The following is a 17,948-nucleotide window of genomic DNA, read 5'->3' on the forward strand; positions in this document are numbered from 1 at the left end:
CTATGTTGCCATAACAGTCAGCTGTCACTGTAAAAGTCATAGTAAAACTCATTTTCGCGTGGCGTCCATCTTGGAAATATGCAAATTAAAGGTCCAGACACACCCAATCATAAAGATAAGTATTCCATTGAGTTTCTCATGCTCTGAAACCATGAAATAGACACCAAGTTTTTATTTCTAGCCCATCTGGTTCAAAAGTTATTGCCAAAGCTATTTTCTGATAGGGGCCAATATTGAGGCGGCCATATTGGATTTCCAGCAGCAAGTTGACCGGGTTGTCCATATAGGTTGTGATCCTACTGGGTCATAGATATTATTTCTGGTGGCCAACCTTTTATGGCAGGGCAAATGCAGCATACCCCCCTTTGCCCCTGGGTACTGATAGGGGCCAATATTGAGGCGGCCATATTGGATTTCCAGCAAAAAATTGACCGGGTTGTCCATATAGGTTGTGATCCTACTGGGTCATAGATATTATTTCTGGTGGCCAACCTTTTATAGCAGGGCAAATGCAGCATACCCCCCTTTGCCCCCTGGGTATTTTGAAAATTCTCCTAAAACAGCATGCTTACACTAAAATGCTTATATATCCAGACTTATAAGGGCTACTGGCATAAACTTGGTACCTGAAGAAAGCTAAGACTTGGGGGATTCCAATGTTGGTGTCCAACACTGTACAGTTATTACCAAATTGCTGTAGTATTCCTGCAAACACTGAAGAAATGTCATTTTTGTATCCTCGCCTATACAAAGATTACAGTTAGACAGTCAAAAACACCCTGTTACTCTCATGGTTGCACCCCAGCTATATTCCTACTTTCTTCCCCCATAAGTGCAGATGTTCTGTGCAAAGTTTCATGTCAGTTGAATAAAGAATGTGGGTTTAGCACCAGTTTTTTTGGAAAGAGGTCCTGGCGCTGGCGGCCATGTTGAATTTCTCAATTTTGAGGCCTTAATTGACATTTTTGCGCTGGGTATACAGCAGATTTGGATTCAGCACCCCTTAATACCCCTAGAAATGTTGTATACCAAAAATAAACACGAAATGCCTTCAGCATTTTATACAAGCACATTTTCTGAAATTCTGCCTAGTCTAAGACCTACCCAATCCGTCCCTTGAAATAAGAAATCATCCATTATTTGGAAACTAAAAGACTTGTCCCTATTGAACTGATAACTGATAAGTGTGTTCCTTATCAGTTCAATAATGAAAATTGTTCCTTAGTTTTTGGGAATCAATCAATGACACACATCTTACAAGTTCACACAGCTCATATACTGTACATACATATACTATATGAGGGTTGTTAATCACTTAAACCGTCTAGAATTAGTAAACTGGATCTGAGTTGTACTTGGACCGTTCTTTCCCCGTCTACACCAAAATCTCTTTGCCTAAAATAGCCGATCTACAAGCTCACAAAGCGGTGTGAGCTTGTAGATCTGCTATTTTTGCCGAATGTTCCCCCCAGAATATGAGGTTCAAGTGGTTACAAAAACTGTACATATACAGTGAAATTATGTCTTTTACGCCTGGCCGGGTGTCCCTTATTTCAATTTCAGGTAGGCCTGTATGGCAACCCTAGCTGGCATCCCTATTTCTGGGCCGAATATTCAGCTAAAATAGCTGACAAACAAGCTCACAACACTCTTGAGATGCAATGTGCTGTCAGCTTGTAGATCTTACGATTAAGTATAAAATAGGGCTCAAGTGGTTAATCAGACTAAATCGATTTATATTATTATAAAAAAATCTTATTTTTTAAAATATTCTTTTTGTATTGATGAATGTATAAAAAGCGCCTCTCGATTATTCGGTCAATTAAACAAAATCCATAGAAAATCACTAAAAAAATAATAAGATTTGTGAGGCGAGCCTCTAGCCAATAATTGTCCTGAATGTCCCCTGCAGTTATTCTGTCACCACTGACTGTAAATGACACAAGTGGACCTGTCTGAGAGAAAGAGGAGTGGCAGAGCAGAGGGCATGGGGAGGAGGAGGAGGAGGAAGAGGAGAGGAGAGGAGAGGAGAGGAGGAGGAAGAAGAAGAGAGGGAGGAGGAGGAGGTTGGAGTAGGAGGATGGGCTGTACTATGAAGTGACGACGGAACTCAACTGAAGAAGTACTTTCCTCAAAACAGACACTAGGGTTAGATCGGTTCTTATAGGCGACCATTCGTCTAAAATAAACACAATCCTACATCAGTCATCGATCAGCCTCTTATAGATCTCTTTATACTTATCATTATTTGATCACATTGATCTTCGGGGTGTGGAGGAGTAGGAGGAAGAGGAGGAGGAGGAGGAGAGGACATGGCTGCACTCACACCACCCGAGATCCGAGGACTTGTGACAGACGAGGTAAAATAAACGACACACACCGCATATTTTGGCTCAATCAGTATAATATTATAGTATAATACGGGTTAACACTGACCCTAGATTAACACCATTAAACATCAACTATAGGTTATATGTGTGAATGTGTCTATAGCGACCTTGTCATTAATTACAGTTCAACAGGATCTTTACAAATGTGTCACTCGTGACTCGTGATTTAGTCGCAAAAACTCGAGCTCTGAAACATATAATGACAGTCATGGCGCTAGTTGTTCTTGTTTTTTTTAAATGTCTACATTTACAACCAGTACATCTACATAAACCTTCAGATTTCAAATATAAAGTGCTGACCCCACGGCCATGGACGTAACAAGTTAAAGCGCCTGGATATAAGTACCCGTATCTTCCGTATTGTTCAATAAAAAAGCGTTTTACTCCGATCGCTGACTATTTTTTCATAGCTTTAATGTATCAGAGTGCAATACACCTCCCAACCGATAGGGTCGCGTAGTTGAAAGCATATGGGGAAAATGCTAAGAAAATGGCCACCAATCGGATTAAAATGCTTTTTATTGAACAATACGGAAGATACGGGTACTTAGACCCAGTTGCTTTAACTTGTTAGATCTGTGGCCATGGGGTCAGCACTTTATATTTGAAATCTGAAGGTTTATGTAGATGTACGTGTTGTAAATGTAGACATTTCATAAACCAGGAACAAGTAGCGCCATGACGCTTGTTGTGACAGATGAGTGTCATGTGAACCATGGCTACAAAAACACATGCTTGATGAGGGAGTGTCGTTTGTCAAAATGAACAGATCTACAAGCCCAACCACGGGTTGCTTCGCTTCAGATCTGTTATTTTTGACAACCACCGTTTTGGCACACACTGTCCTACTGCAGAGTATAAAGTAGGCTTGGTGTTTAGGTTTTAGATCTCACAGCTATGCTAATGCTAGCTATTAGCCACCAGTGGTGTAAAAGTAACTAAGTACATGTACTCAGTACTGGACAGTAAAATGTTGAGGTATTTCTACTTGAGTATGAACAATTTCCAATACTTCTACTTCTACTCCATACATCTCGGAGGCAAATATTGTACTTTTACGCCACTATAATTATTTGAAAACTTAAGTTAGTTACTTAGTAGATTTTGATATTTATAACAAAACATGCATTATCCACTTCATTTTGTCCATTTGGAAATAATCAATCAACAAGCTCACTCGCATCATGATGCATTGTGCGCTTGTAGATCTGCTATTTTCAAAATATTTTTATACATTTGAAAACTTGTGAAATGGGACATTCTGCATAATGAGTACTTTCTACTTTTGGTACTTTGAGTACATTTTTATACCAATACTTTTGTACTTTTAGTACATTTTGAATACGGCACTGCTACTTGTAAAAGAGTATTTCCTCATTGCAGTATTGATACTTTACCTGAAGTAAAACATTTGAGTACTTTTCCCACCACTGATAGTAGCTATTATAGCCACCATGAATCAGCTCCACAGATCACATTCTGTAACTAGTTAACAGCCTGGTTAACCAGTAACTATAGTCTATAACATCATACTATAATAACCCTGCAGTTAACACACACACACACACACACACACACACACACACACACACACACACACACACACACACACACACACACACACACACAGAGAGAGACACACTGTCTGGTTCATCATATCAGTTCATAAACATAATTTATTACTTTGATTTCTAGAATTGTATTCATACAGTAACTGAATGTCAACAACACCCCCCCCCCCTTTTTCTTTCTTTTTTATTGATCTGTCATTTTAACTGTCTAGTTCAAATTCCATCTCCCATTGAAATGAATGGCGGAAAAAGTTAAGTTTTTTGGAAGTTCTCACTTCCAGTGGTGGAAAAAGTACTCAAATGTTTTACTTAAGTAAAAGTATCAATACTGCAATGCAGAAGTACTCTGTTACAAGTAAAAGTCCGGAATTCAAAATTTACTTGAGTAAAAGTACAAAAGTATTGGTATCAAAATATACTTAAAGTACCAAAAGTAAAAGTACTAAAATGTTTAAAAATAGCAGATCTACAAGCTCACAACGCGTCGCTTTGTGACGCGTTGAGCTTGTACATCGTCTATTTTCAAATAGCCTATAAAATAGGGCTAAAGAGGTTAATATATGTTTTATAATATAATCATTTATATCTGCAAAGTAGCTAGTAACTATATTTTTCTAATAATTGTAATGGAGTAAAAGTACAATATTTGCCTCTGAGATGCAGTGGAGTAGAAGTAAAAGTATTGAAAATTTAAAATACACCAGTAAAGTAAAAGTGCCTCAAAATTTTACGTAAGTACAGTACTTGAGTAAATATACTTAGTTACGTTACACCACTGCTCACTTCACTTTTGACATCAAGATTTGAATTTCTGATAAGGATTTTCCTTTTTGTTTTTTTACCTATAAATAATGGTTATATTTACATACATCCATAACCACTTAAACCTAGTATGTACTTCGTTGACCAGGCTCTGGGGTCCCCCAGGGCTCTCTGCTTGGGCCCCTTACTTTTCCCCCTCAAATCTCTTTGGCGAAAATAGGTGACCTACAAGCGTTGTTGTCAGCTTGTAGATCGGCTATCTTTGCTGGATGTTTCGCAATAGGGACACTAGGTTCAAGGTTCAAGGTGCTCTTTGTTGTTACATCTTGTTTTGTCCACATAACACACAATGAGTTTGCAAGCAACACTTCCTAGCAGCTTTCTCCAAAGACAACTTTCTCAATGACGGGTCTGGGGACCACGGGGGCCAAATGGGCACTTACATGTCTGTAACTTTGAGAGAGTACTTCAAATGGAACCACATGGACCCATAAAATGACTCCATACAGCTAGTGTAGTTAGTAGCAGTATTTTGAAGCCAAACACACGGCGGCTATTTGGTTATTTGCACGGCACTCTTCCCACTCCCACCAATGCCAATACAAATATTGGCATTGATAACAAGGCAGACGCGCCGACTGAAGCGGGTTGGTTTGACCCATGTGAGGTGCGCCCCCAACCGGGGCATGGCCAGAGCGAGTGCCCGCGCCAGGGCCTTCCCTATGTTCCCCAGGTTCTATGTTCTCCGGATTCTATGCACCCAATTTAGGTTTAGGTTTAGCGGTTAGGGTTAGGTAAGCGGCGTTTTTATTTTGTCGCTGGGAATTGAGGTTAAAGTTGGGGTTTTTAATTTGATGAGCGTTTTAGAAGATCTCCTTCCGTTTTCAGCAGGAAAAAAACACTATGGTGAGCACGGAGTAAAGGCCAGTCCGCACCAATGCAACTCCTTGAAACTGCCATTGGGGATAATGGTTGCAAGTAGTTGCATGTTGCAAGGAGTTGGTGATATAACTACAAATTGACGTCAGAACTTGTGCACCCCCAGATGTCCTGACTCTCCGAGCTAGTTCGGAAAGCCTGTCTGAACCGGAAGTTGTTTCTGACGTATTGGCCTTAACTCTAAAGGCCAGACCGCACCGATGCAACTAGTCGCAACTCCTTGCAACGAAACAGTTTTAAGGCCAGTCCACACCAATGCAACTCCTTGAAAGTGCCATTGGGGATAATGGTTGCAAGTAGTTGCAAGGAGCATATTGGTATTTAGTATCCACATGGACCGAGTCCACTAACTATATTTTCTATGTTTTAACGAGATCCACCTTAGTTGGTAACATTGTTGCAAATGTGCTGGTTGATATTTTGATATTTATTTACCCAAAATTGCTGATCTACTAGCTCACAGTGTGAGCTGAGCTTGTTGGTCGGCCCATGGGAGCTTGTAGTGAAGCCCATGGGAATGCATTACAGTCAACAAGATAATGCTAACTATTGGTAGCCACCATAAACAGGCTTATTTTACTTATCAACACAACAGGTCAAAATCTGTAACTTGGTCTGCATGTAGAAATGTTGATAGGAAACATATTTTTTGGTTCAGAAATGTCAGCATATCTGTGGTTTGCGGAAATGTAAAATGCAAAGAAAACAAGCAACTCATTAGTACAAGACTGTGTACCTAATGGCTCAAAATGCAGAAGAATTATCCACCCATGGTACATTTCAAGACATTTGTCTAGCATAGGCTGAAAGAGCAAGTAGTTAGTAGTTTTGTACCAGAATATTATCACTGATCCGATATGCTATGACAAAGTTCACATTCAGCCATTATTATTTGATATTAAGTAATGCCGTTTTTGTTGTCATTTAAGGAGGATACTAGAATCCTGAGAGTGAAACTTATCGCTGGAATCGGACTGGCCAAGAAAGATATACTTGGAGCCAGGTAAGTCTATATAAATACTTTGTTTATGTTAAAACAAAGTATTTGCATCATTTATTCTATGAACATATATTGTAATACATGTTATATATCGTCTCTGTCGGGTGGAAACCTCATATGTGCAAAACTGTTTACTTTTCAGGATTCTAATTCAAAAACAGCAAAAGTAGCAGATCTACAAGCTCAAAACACGTTGCGAGCTTGCGGATCTGCTACTTTTGATGCTTTTGTGTGACGCTGTAGTATGATTAAGTAGGGCGTTTATTTATGACAAACAAAAAGGTAGAATATGAGGTTTCTGCCCGACAGCAACGATATTCTGTTAATGTTATACTGCATGAGATGTGCGGATTGCGGTTTTAGCTGCGGTTGTCGCGGATAACCGCAGTTTAGGCGGATTTGGGTCAATCAAATATAATTATGAATTAATATTGGATAAACCACAGGTGAAATAGTGTGGGAATTAAATTAATGATATCTATAATAGGCCTATTATAGCTTTTAAAAAGCAAGAAATCACGGCATGTGTACGTTTGTAGTATTTTAATATTACGTAATTTTCCATCAGGCACAAATTAGCCGCGAGAGAAATAATGTTGTAATGTTTGTTGTAATATTTCTAAACTATGCCTGTACAGAATGAATAAATGTTGTTGTTGTTGTTGTTGCTGCAGTGACCCATACGTCAGACTGTCCCTCTATGATCCCATCAATGGAGAATTAACAAGTCTTCAGACTAAAACCAAAAAAAAGGTGAGTATCAGCTGACAAAGACATTGCAGTTTTGGATTATTACTGGGTTGGTAATTAACATTCTTTTTTATTTCTTCTTATATATCTGAAGACGTTGGACCCAAAATGGAGTGAAGAATTCTATTTCAGAGTGAGTGATTTATTTATTTATTATTATTAAAGCTTTAGGGGTGCAACAGTTCACTAATCTATGTATTCAATTTAAAAAAAATAATAATAATCAAAATACAACGCATCACGATGCAAAATTAGTGTAGTAGTGATGTTGTACAGTAGATCTGCTACTTAAGACCAAGTATAAAATAGGGCTTTAAGTGGTTAATCAGACTTTTTTTCCCTTCGATTCGTTGATATATAAAACCAAAATGACTGTCCAAAAAAAATGTGCTTCTTGATTATTCGATTCATTAAAAAAGTAACTTGTAGACTAGAGGGGTTTATTTTTGTCCAGAGCCAATGGCTCTGAGTCTGCCATTAGGATGGCGCCCATGGGGAGCAGTTAGGGGTTAAGTGTCTTGTTAAGTGTCCCAGAGGAAACGTCAATACATACACTGGGCAAGTGGGGGGCCAACCAGCGACCTTTTAATTCCCAGATGGCCTCTCTACCACTCATCTATGCCTACTAATTACATTATCAGACAAACTGTAGTTATCCAGGAATTACATGTAACTAAGGGGGAACTGTCATTAGCAAGCTAGCCACCAAAACAAGCACCACCTTAAAGCACCTCGGTAACATTAATTCCATGTAATGGTGTGCTATCAGCTTGCTATCAAGTTTATTCAAAATGAAAATAAATTAATCAGTTCTCTAAATTACGGGGGTAAATCTAAATGTACAATGTCTTAAATATATATTTTATGAGCACTAATGTGCCCGTGTATAACATATATATATATCAGTCAGTCTCTAAAAGGAAGTCCAGCTAGCTCAAACTGTGATAAATTCAGATTATTTTTGTCAGATTAGATCTTGTGCTCTATTGTTTGTGCTTTTCCTTTTCAGAGAGACTGCTACAGTATAATGTATTGGCCCACTCCCCCTTTCATTTGACCAGATAAACTAATACAGTTAAGCAAAATTAACAACAATATCAGTTATTATGAAATTGCACTTCCCAATATTCTGCTGGTATCTTTGATAACCATGTTGCCTCATAAATTAGGGGTTTTCACAGAATGAGTAGCCGAACAGACAACTCTTTTCAAGTAGGATGCAAAGAATCCAAGGCACTCGCAGTTCTCGTGCAACAAAAGTTAAAGAGCCTTTATTATGGCTGACACCTACGTGTTACAGCAGGAGCCTTTGTCAGGGTGTAAGTTAAATTCAAAGCAAACACAACTATATTATGTAACAACTAATGAGCTTCTGTGAACTAAGGATATGTAAAGGAGAGGACAGATACGTCACTTTCTTGGTCTGACAATTCTAGCTGGCTGATTCGTCAGTGTTCGTCAGGCACTGGGAGGCAAACTGGGGTCGGAAGTTCGATGGAATGCTCTTAAGTCAATGAGAGCCGGGTGAACAAGCTTAACCACTTAATCCCTACAGTGTATCGACTGGAGTCCCCCAGGGGTCTGTACAAGGTCCCCTCCTCTTTTCCCTCTCTGCCAATATCTTCACCGAAAATAGCAGCTCTACAAGCTCACAGAGAGTCAAAGGTCGCAATCATTACAATATTGTTTATTCATAAGCTGGTCCAGCTGGCTCTCATCGAAATTCCGGCTCCAATTTGCCTCCCAGTGCGTCTATGGCGCATGCTATGGCGTAGAACGCCTGTCCTCTCCTTATTTACATATCCCCAGGTATGGTGTGAGAAAACATTGCTGGTTAGCATTGGACCTCAGGTGATAAGAAGCGGCTTGCTAGCTCCTCATGCATCGAAGGAGGCATGAGCTCAGTTCTGGGCTTCACCTGTTTCCTAGGCTGTGTGTTTTCCACTTCCTGTCGATTTGATCCAATGAAATCCAATGAAACTGGTCAGATGACCAATGATATCCAATGAAATCGACAGGAAGTGGAAAACACACAGCCTAGGAAACAGGTGAATACTGACCCATTTGGGATCATGCATTTCTACAAAGGGAACATCTGTAGATTTTTTTCTTTGGGTACAATACCTAATACCATGATTTAAACACAGTTGTGAAATCAATAGGTGCATTGAATGTATCAATATACACCATTTACTGTATATACAATAACATGGAGTCAGAGGCATTGAAGAGATATCCCACTGCATACACAGTAAAATCCTTAGCTTTAATTTAGCTCTGAAGAGTGTAACATTAACAACCAAATCTACCCACTGCTCATAATTGAATCAACACTGTACAATATGGTTATGAAAATGCGGCAGACTACCTTTGTGGTCTTGGTTGGGCTAGGCGTTGTTGTATTTGGGTCAAGGTCACTCCTCCACTATTTGTAGCATTTTTCTCTTGCCTTCTATACAATCTGTGTTCGTTCAAACGTCCTATAAACAAGTCTCAAATGGTAGCTTAAGGACATGTGTCATATTTCAACAGATAAAGGCCACTCGCCAGTAGACTTCACAAAATAGTTTATCTGTCAGTCAAAAGATACAAGCACCCTTATTATGCCTTGATATATTATTTGATATTGGAGGCCTTGATTTGGCTTAAATTGAGAGCTGTAAATATGGGTAAAGTCTGAATATGGGACTAACATCCTAACACACGAAGAAAGATTTTAAGGTATTGCTGTATATACAGTATGTTGTCATATACACAATCATAATAGAATAGAGATTATGATAGTTATTCTTTCCCATAGCAATTTTGCAATAACTCATAGGTTTTCTTTTTTCCTCAGCTGTTTGTTGCTGCTTTCCACTGTCAATCTGTAGTGCATTTTAAGCTCCTTTTAACAACATTTGGCTCTAGTTTGTTGTCAAATCTACGCTTTACCGTTATGATTAGATTAGATTTGATTTGATGTACTTTATTGTCCCCTTAAGTATATTTGTCCTCTGCATTGAACCCGTCCTAAGGAGCAGTGAGCAGCCACCGTTTTGAATTAGATTATATGTTGCTGTGGAGGAGAGTAATCCATCACTTCAGAATTATAGTCTGAGACGTTGCTGTGAGTTCAATTGACACAAAACCTTACTGTGTAGGCCTAGACTTGTCAATTTAATGTTGGCCTGCAACTATGGATTATTGTCTTACTATGATAATAGTATCATTTTTATAATCGATTAAATCGATTAGTTCAATTAACTGTTGTACCCCTCATGTAATGGCTATGTTTTATATTTTAGGTTCATCCTACGAATCATCGTCTTCTGCTGGAGGTGTTTGATGAAAATCGTCTGGTAAGTTTTCCACATTCTATAGTTCCATGGCACATATGAAAACCTCTAGGACTTTTTCTTACAACTGTTTTTTCTTGTGTGAGCTACAGTATATAACTGCTGTTCCTCTTTTAGAAATAGCAGTAATAGTATGCTCTTACCCTGCTTTTATGAAACCATATTGTATAACGTAGTAGCCAGCAACATGTACTGCATGGTCAATTGACCACTTGAACCCTATTTTATACTTTGTCGCATAACGTGTTGTGTGAAAATAGTTGAATCCACAAGCTCACACCTCGTCACATTGCAATACATTTTGACCTTGTGGAATCGGTTATTTTTTACATTTCTTTAATTTGAATGCCCAAAGTAGGGCCCCTAGTTTCATAGTGGTTTATAGTAGGCAGGCAGCACAAAAAGCCAGAAACGATGGCAAGAGAAGAGTTTACCGTACTTGAAGTGGTCACTGAGTGACCTTTCACCTCTGTGGATTTCAGTTTACATGTTTTGACTGTTTACATGTACAAAACATAAAATATAAAGTGCAGTTGGAATTAAAACATTTAGGTAATCAAAACATCACTATTTGATAGGCCTTTTGATACGTTTGAATACATTATTCAAAAGGAGACTGTGATTGATCAGCCTGAACCGGTAATTCCAGAGCTGAGACGTTGTGACAGTAAAGTCACAGTCACCCTTTGTCCTCCACTGATCAACAACCTCATTCATGTTCACTTCATGTCATCACTTCCTACAGTATGTTGTAAACTGCTTGTTGCCATTTCATGTTTTGTTGTTGTGAAATGTAAGTCATCTTCAGTCATTGAGTGATGTGGCCCAATTGTCATATATCCCTGTTTCCATATGTATTATTATTATTATTGTAATAATAATAATAATAATTATTATTATTATTCTCATTATTATTATTATTATTATTATTATATAATTACGTTAACAAATGTAAAAGATAAAGCCATTTGTCAGTTAATTTGATTTGCTTGCCTTCTATCCAAATTGCGTCCCTTCAAATGTCGTATAAACAAGTCTCAAATGGTAGCCTAAGGACATGTGTCATACTTAAACAGATAAAGGCCACTCGCCAGTAGACTTAACATCTTAAATAGTTTATGTCTGTCAAAAGATACAAGCACCCTTATTATGCCTTGATATATTATTTGATCTTGGAGGCCTTGATTTTGCTTAAATTGAGAGCTGTAAATATGGGTAAAGTCTGAATATGGGACTAACATCCTAACACACCTGATGAAAGATTTCAAGGTATTCTATGCTGTCAGATATAGATTTTGGGTATCCTTGTTTTTCATAGCAATTTTGTAATAACTTACGTGTACAGTATGTCCAAGTTATTATGTACATGTACGTGAATGCAGGCATGTTTCATCTTTTCCCCGTGATTACAAAATGATCCCACGGCATTATGAAAGCTACGAGGACTGAGTCATCACACTGGGATACCGGATGACGTTGACTCTATTAGGTCATCACTCACCAATGACACTTTCAATCTGGTCCGTCCGTATTGTGGGTATGTCTTTAGAAGCAGTAATTGCTGTGGTATCAATAATTTGATACCATTTGCTAAAAGAAAGTGTGTAATAATACTATTGTCATGTTGTACGCTGGGGATGCAGATTGAGCAGTGACTCAGATGGTTCTTCTGGTTGTCCTGGACATTACACAATACACATTCTCTTAGAGTAGTGTGATGCTTCTGAAATAGAACCAGGAATCATGATCCAAATGCAATGATCCTAAAATAACAGATCTACAAGCGTTGTGACCCTGTAGGGTAGATCAATGGTTCCCAAACTCTTCAGGCATTAGTGTTTCATCTTTTTGTAATGATTACAAAATGATACACGGCAAACACCTCCACAAAATCATCAATATTTGAATTGGGACCCCCCAACCCTGACAAGCACTTGGAATTGTAGGCATACATTTTTTAAAAATAAATATTGTGAAAATAGCCGAACTAGTGCAAGGCGTTGTGAGCTTGTAAATTTGCTATTTCTCACAATGTTTGCCTCTTTCTTAGTACGTACTATTTGGCCAATTTGGTATTAAAAGGCCTTTAAAAGTCCTTACATTTAGAAATGTGCAGATACACTGTATATACACTTACATACTGTATGTTAGTTTGTTTACTGTTGAGTGAGAAAAAAAATCTTGCACATTAGGCTAATCATCTAGGTACCCCCCAAAATAATTTGGGGGGTCCCGACCCCCAGTTTGGGAACCACTGCTGTAGATCTCCTGTAGATTCTGGGATTTGTTACACCCTTACCTGGCAGGTGATACTTGAATTGAATTTGAATGACAAAAACTCATGACTCATTCATACAAAGTCGGGAGTGGTTGTACTGTTTCCTCAGAGCATTATCATCAGGTGTTCTTGTTTTTTTAGTTGTTCAGAGGTTAAATCCAGATTGTTGTGCCTGAACCATGACACTGACCAGGACCGTGTCATCTGTAAACATCTGAAGGCATTGGAACAAATGCTAGGAATGTTTACTGTCCTGAATTCTGCATTGAGCAAGTGCTATTGTTTTTACAGATTGTTTTGCCATTTGTCAGCTAAAACAAGTAGTTTATTCCATGCTTATTGCAGAAATGCTCTTATTTCCATATACATTTTCAAAACATTTTCAAATGTTCATACACCAAAATATACCAAAAACAATTCAGCATGTGCAAAAATAGCCGGGCTTTATAGTGGACCATCAACAACAAGAGAGATGAAATCGAGACATTATAGACTGTCACATGTGGGCTCAAAACTGACATGGTTGTATTTCTCAAAATAATTAAAATAAACTATCATTTTCATCATTTACTAATTTGCATTTAGCTGGCATACAGAGGTTTACATTGTGTTACCTTGCCATGATATAACTCCAAATACTGGCGAGATATCTACAATAGTTGCATGAAATTATGATCCAGTATATTTTCTCCTTTTATTTGGAGGAAATGTTTTTGGGATTATCAATTTCTAAACTATGGAGCAACTATTGAAGATACCTTGCCAGTATTTGGAGCGACATATCAAGGTAACTACACAACCCAAACCTCTATATGCAAAGTCTTCATCAGCTACATTTTTCATAGCTTTGTTCATGTTTTTTACATGGACTGCCAATAGATTTCAATGTTCATTTAACCACTTGAACCGTAGCGTCCCTATTCTGGGCATGTCATAATAGGCAAACATTCAGCAAAACATTCACTGAAAATAGCCGCGAGCTTGTAGATCGGCTATATACGGCAAAGAGATTTGGTGTAGAGGGGAAAATAAGGAGGGGACCAAGTATAGAACCCTGGGAAATCCTGATCAATGAAGTATATATATTTAAGTGGTTAATGAGCTTGCCATTTTTCCTGCATATGATATTTCCACAGTCTGTGGTGCTTTCATAGTATGGATGCTGTTAGGCAAGCCAGTGCTCAGTTTGATATACATATAGAATGATGTTGAAAGTCATTCCCCTTGATTTCCTGTAACACTATACCAGTGGGTAAAAATATTTGCGGGGTCACAGTCACAGACCAGCAGAAACATTAGACACATAGTTGTCAGTGGGAAGTAGAGTCTTTGAGTGTGTGGCGTGAGGCACAAGTTAGTAGTTTAGTAGAGTGTCAGTTTAAAATGCAATGTAGACGGCTACGGTGTTGTTTTTTTCAAAGGGAGTGCGGCTGCTTGCAAAAGGCACATGGTGTTAGATACTATACTGGTCTGGCTGGAATTCAGGACGTACAGTTGCGACAGGACTGAGGCTGGGCTCTGTGGCAAGTCTGTACTGGGAGCCCTGCCCTTCAGCATTCAATGTAACGATCCCTTCTTTGAGTACTACAGCTGAGGTTCTTAGTGTGGGAGAACATTGGATTCGTTTAGATTTTAAAGGTCGTGTGTTTTGAGTCGTTCCTGCGGAGCACGCCTGAGCTCCTCTTAACTGATAGCTGAGATCAGCCTTGAGGAGGAATGTAGGTTGTCACCAGAGCTATTTTGGCTATGTGCAGTCGCTAATGATTGTAATCACAGGGCAGTGCTCGGGGCAGTCGCTTTGCTTGTCTTTTTCCCTGCTAGCAGTTTTTTATCATGCTGCAGGGTTCGGAGAGTTAAACGAATGGCGCGCCGTCTCCGCTTGCATTTCGCGTCGGGGAGAAGCCACACGGACCCTCTGTCAGAGAGCCTGAGCGGACATGGTGAGGAGAGTGTGCCCACTCGGACCCCCGCACACTGCTCTATCCGCATGAAGGTGACTCCCCTGTCGCCTGATGACACTCAACTACAACGCTATTCTTCAGTATTCATACCCAAGGTTAACACCGGCGGATGTAATAAGAAGAGTGTTGTGCAGATCGCGCTGCAACCCTGCGCTAAGCTGGGCGGCGAGCCGGAAGGCGGCGGAGGCGGAGAGGATGGGGAGCCTGTGGACACGGGGGGCGTGTGCGAAGGGGCGGCCGGCGGCACCGCTGACGGAGGCTCGTACAGCAGCAGCACGGCCAGCGATGCCGGGTACTGTAGCAGCAGCAGCATCTTCGAGCCGGAGTCTCCGGAACAGCGCAAGACGTCCCCGGAGAGAGGTTTACCCTGCAGCAAGGCCAGGGCCCCGCTGAGACGATGCTCCTCTCTCGTTATATTTCCCAGGAGCCCCTGCAGCACCCCGCCCGCCTCCCCGGTCAGCCCGGTGGCTCTGCCTCCTCTGCCTCCTGGAAGGGGCTGTCATCAGACATCTGTCCAGGAGGACGAAGCAGCTACCTGCAAAGGGTCCATCGCCGCGGCGGCACCCAACGGGCCACGCTTCTCCAAGAGCGGCTGTCCCCCAGCCGAATTCAGGGATGCCAAACACATGGTGCAGTTTAACGTTCCCATACAGGACGAACCAAAATGTAAAACGGAGGACAGGAACAAAACGGCGGAACGGTCGTCTACGTGGGACCGGTCCAATAGACACTCCAGCAGCGTGCTGTTTCACGTGGCCCAGCAGGGAGCGGTCCTATCTGGGATGGGAGCTACAGCTAAGGGTGCAGGTGATGAGGAATACCTGGAGGCTCCAGAACCTGAGAGTGAACACCACCCTCACATGAAGTTGTACCGTAGTACGTCGGCTTGCTTTCCCTCCGCAGCAAAATCATCCGAAAAAAATCCTGTTCCCTGTCACGGAGGAAGCGGGCAGGAAATGCCTGGAAACCATTGTCATCGGGCCATACAAAGGAGCTTTTCCTTGGAAGTGCCCTACCCAAACACTGGAATTTCATGTCACGTTTCAAACCCAAAGCTTGCTACCCCATGCTCTCCGCACGTCCACATTCATGTGTCCCGTTGTTCTGGGGCGAGGGCTAACGATGTAAACGTGGGCCACAATAGGGATTATACTCTAATGAATCCAGGTGAAAACGTCAAGGTGAGTGCTGCGTTTGTTCATTGGATTGAAGCTAATTGATGCCACGTGTGTGTGTGTGTCCATCCAACCAGCAGAGCTCAGGCTACGCAGGGCCCATATTTATCACACGTCCAGAAAAAGAGTAGTCATCAAGCAACACTGGTCAGGTGAAATGAGTATTAATTTCACTGTGACTTGAGAGGCAAACAGGGCTCTTGTACTGTAAGCCAGTGGTTCTCAAAGTGGGGTATGCGGCCTCCCAGCGGTCCTTGAGGGAGTTCCAGGGGTCTCCAGCAAAAGTAGTTAATGTAGCATCGCAATCATTTTAACCATTTATATTTTGGCTATTCAAAAATAGCAGATGTACAAGCTCGCAGTGCGTCACTTGCACAGCTTGCAGAGTACATCTGCTATTTAAAAAAATATTTTAAAAATGTTTGGAAAATTGTGAATACATTTGATAAACATTTTCAGATGGGGGTCCACGGCCAAATATATATAAATTTAGTGGTCCTTGTTGACATTAAAATGTTTGAGAACCACTGCTGTAAGCATTCCTATTAGACAAATAGGCCCAGCTTCGGCAACTCATACAGTCACCTTAAATGTTGCTTAACATGATTGCTATGAATCAGATATTGACATTGAGATATTGATGATGTTGTGATCTGTATGAAGCAAAAATAATTAGTGACACAGAACAATTTGACTGTTATGGTCCTAACGCACAACTGTAGCTTTCTAGAAAAGTCAGTCACATCATCTGCTATTTCAAAAATAGCAGGTCTACAAGCTCACACGTTGCACTGCAATTCATTGTGAGCTTGTGGATCGGCTATGTTTGAAAATGTTTTATGTTTGGAACTTTTTGCAACATTTCTGCCTATAATGACATGCCCAAAATGGGGAAGCCAGGTTTAAAAGTATAATTACAGTGCAAGCCAAAGTGCTGTCCATGGCTGCTTTGTTTACTGTGTCAGCCGTTGGGCTTATTTGACAAACAACTACAAAGTTCAGTAACCGAGAAGACGAGCGCAAAGTTATGCAATTAACAAGCCCCAAGTGGACATGCATTTCAAAGGTATTCAGTTGCATCACAGTAATCAATTTACATGCTGGTATCCAAGAAAACACTGAAAGAGAAGAACGAACTAAGCCTCGTTTTGGCTTTTGAGAGCGTGCAAGCGTCCAAATTTGTGAGAATGTGAATCGTTCACGTGCCTCCCTTTAGAGTAGTTCTCCATTTTTATTATTCTGTTAACGCTTTGAGTAATCAGCCTAAGTATTTACCCAGGCTATTTTTAGTGTCAGGGGGAAAAAGCAATGCGCCTTCCTGATATAAATAAAGCAAGCTCTGAAGATCCCCCCCCCGACTCCAGATTGTCTGGTCAGCTGTAGCCCGGCCCGTGGATTCAAATTTAACAGCATGATACTAGAGCACAGTGTTGCCATGTCTACTTAGTATAAGCGACGTTGTGCTTGTTTTTCTGTAAAGTCGCTTGGTTTTTCGGGCTTGTTTGTAAAGTGTAGATACTTATTTATTTGGGCTTGTTTCCTAATGATGTTTAAACCAGTGGTTCTCAAACATTTTCATGTCAAGGACCCCCAAATGAATTTGTATTTGTCCACGTACCAGATTTGTGTTGTTCAAATGTTTCGAAAAAAAATCAAAACGTTTAGCCTTTTCTTCTTCTAATTCTTTAAATAGCCGATATACAAGCCGATGCAGGTTTATAGTGCTCCCTTTGGGCTTATTTCTCTCGCTAAATCTGGCAACACTGCTAGAGCAGCACTCAGTC

At 40.3% G+C, this 17,948-nt stretch overlaps 1 protein-coding gene across 2 annotated transcripts in view; it reads left to right on the forward strand.

Moving 5' to 3' along the window:
* The first annotated feature begins 2,115 nt into the window (after positions 1–2,115).
* The window catches only part of nedd4a (NEDD4 E3 ubiquitin protein ligase a), a 50,130-nt gene continuing 34,297 nt past the window's right edge, over positions 2,116–17,948 (forward strand). Inside the window, exons 1-5 of one of the 2 annotated variants that reach the window (XM_084061773.1) lie at positions 2,116–2,360; positions 6,592–6,665; positions 7,337–7,415; positions 7,507–7,545; positions 10,700–10,753. In XM_084061773.1, the coding sequence (XP_083917899.1) occupies positions 2,313–2,360; positions 6,592–6,665; positions 7,337–7,415; positions 7,507–7,545; positions 10,700–10,753 (294 nt within the window). In that variant the 5' untranslated portion in view covers positions 2,116–2,312. Of the gene's footprint in view, positions 2,361–6,591; positions 6,666–7,336; positions 7,416–7,506; positions 7,546–10,699; positions 10,754–14,139; positions 16,171–17,948 lie in introns of those variants that run through there. The other variant, XM_084061772.1, reaches the window with a different exon arrangement.

Source organism: Gymnoscopelus microlampas, assembly GCF_963454915.1.
Source record: "Gymnoscopelus microlampas genome assembly, chromosome: 1".
Classification (NCBI taxonomy): Eukaryota; Metazoa; Chordata; class Actinopteri; order Myctophiformes; family Myctophidae; genus Gymnoscopelus; species Gymnoscopelus microlampas.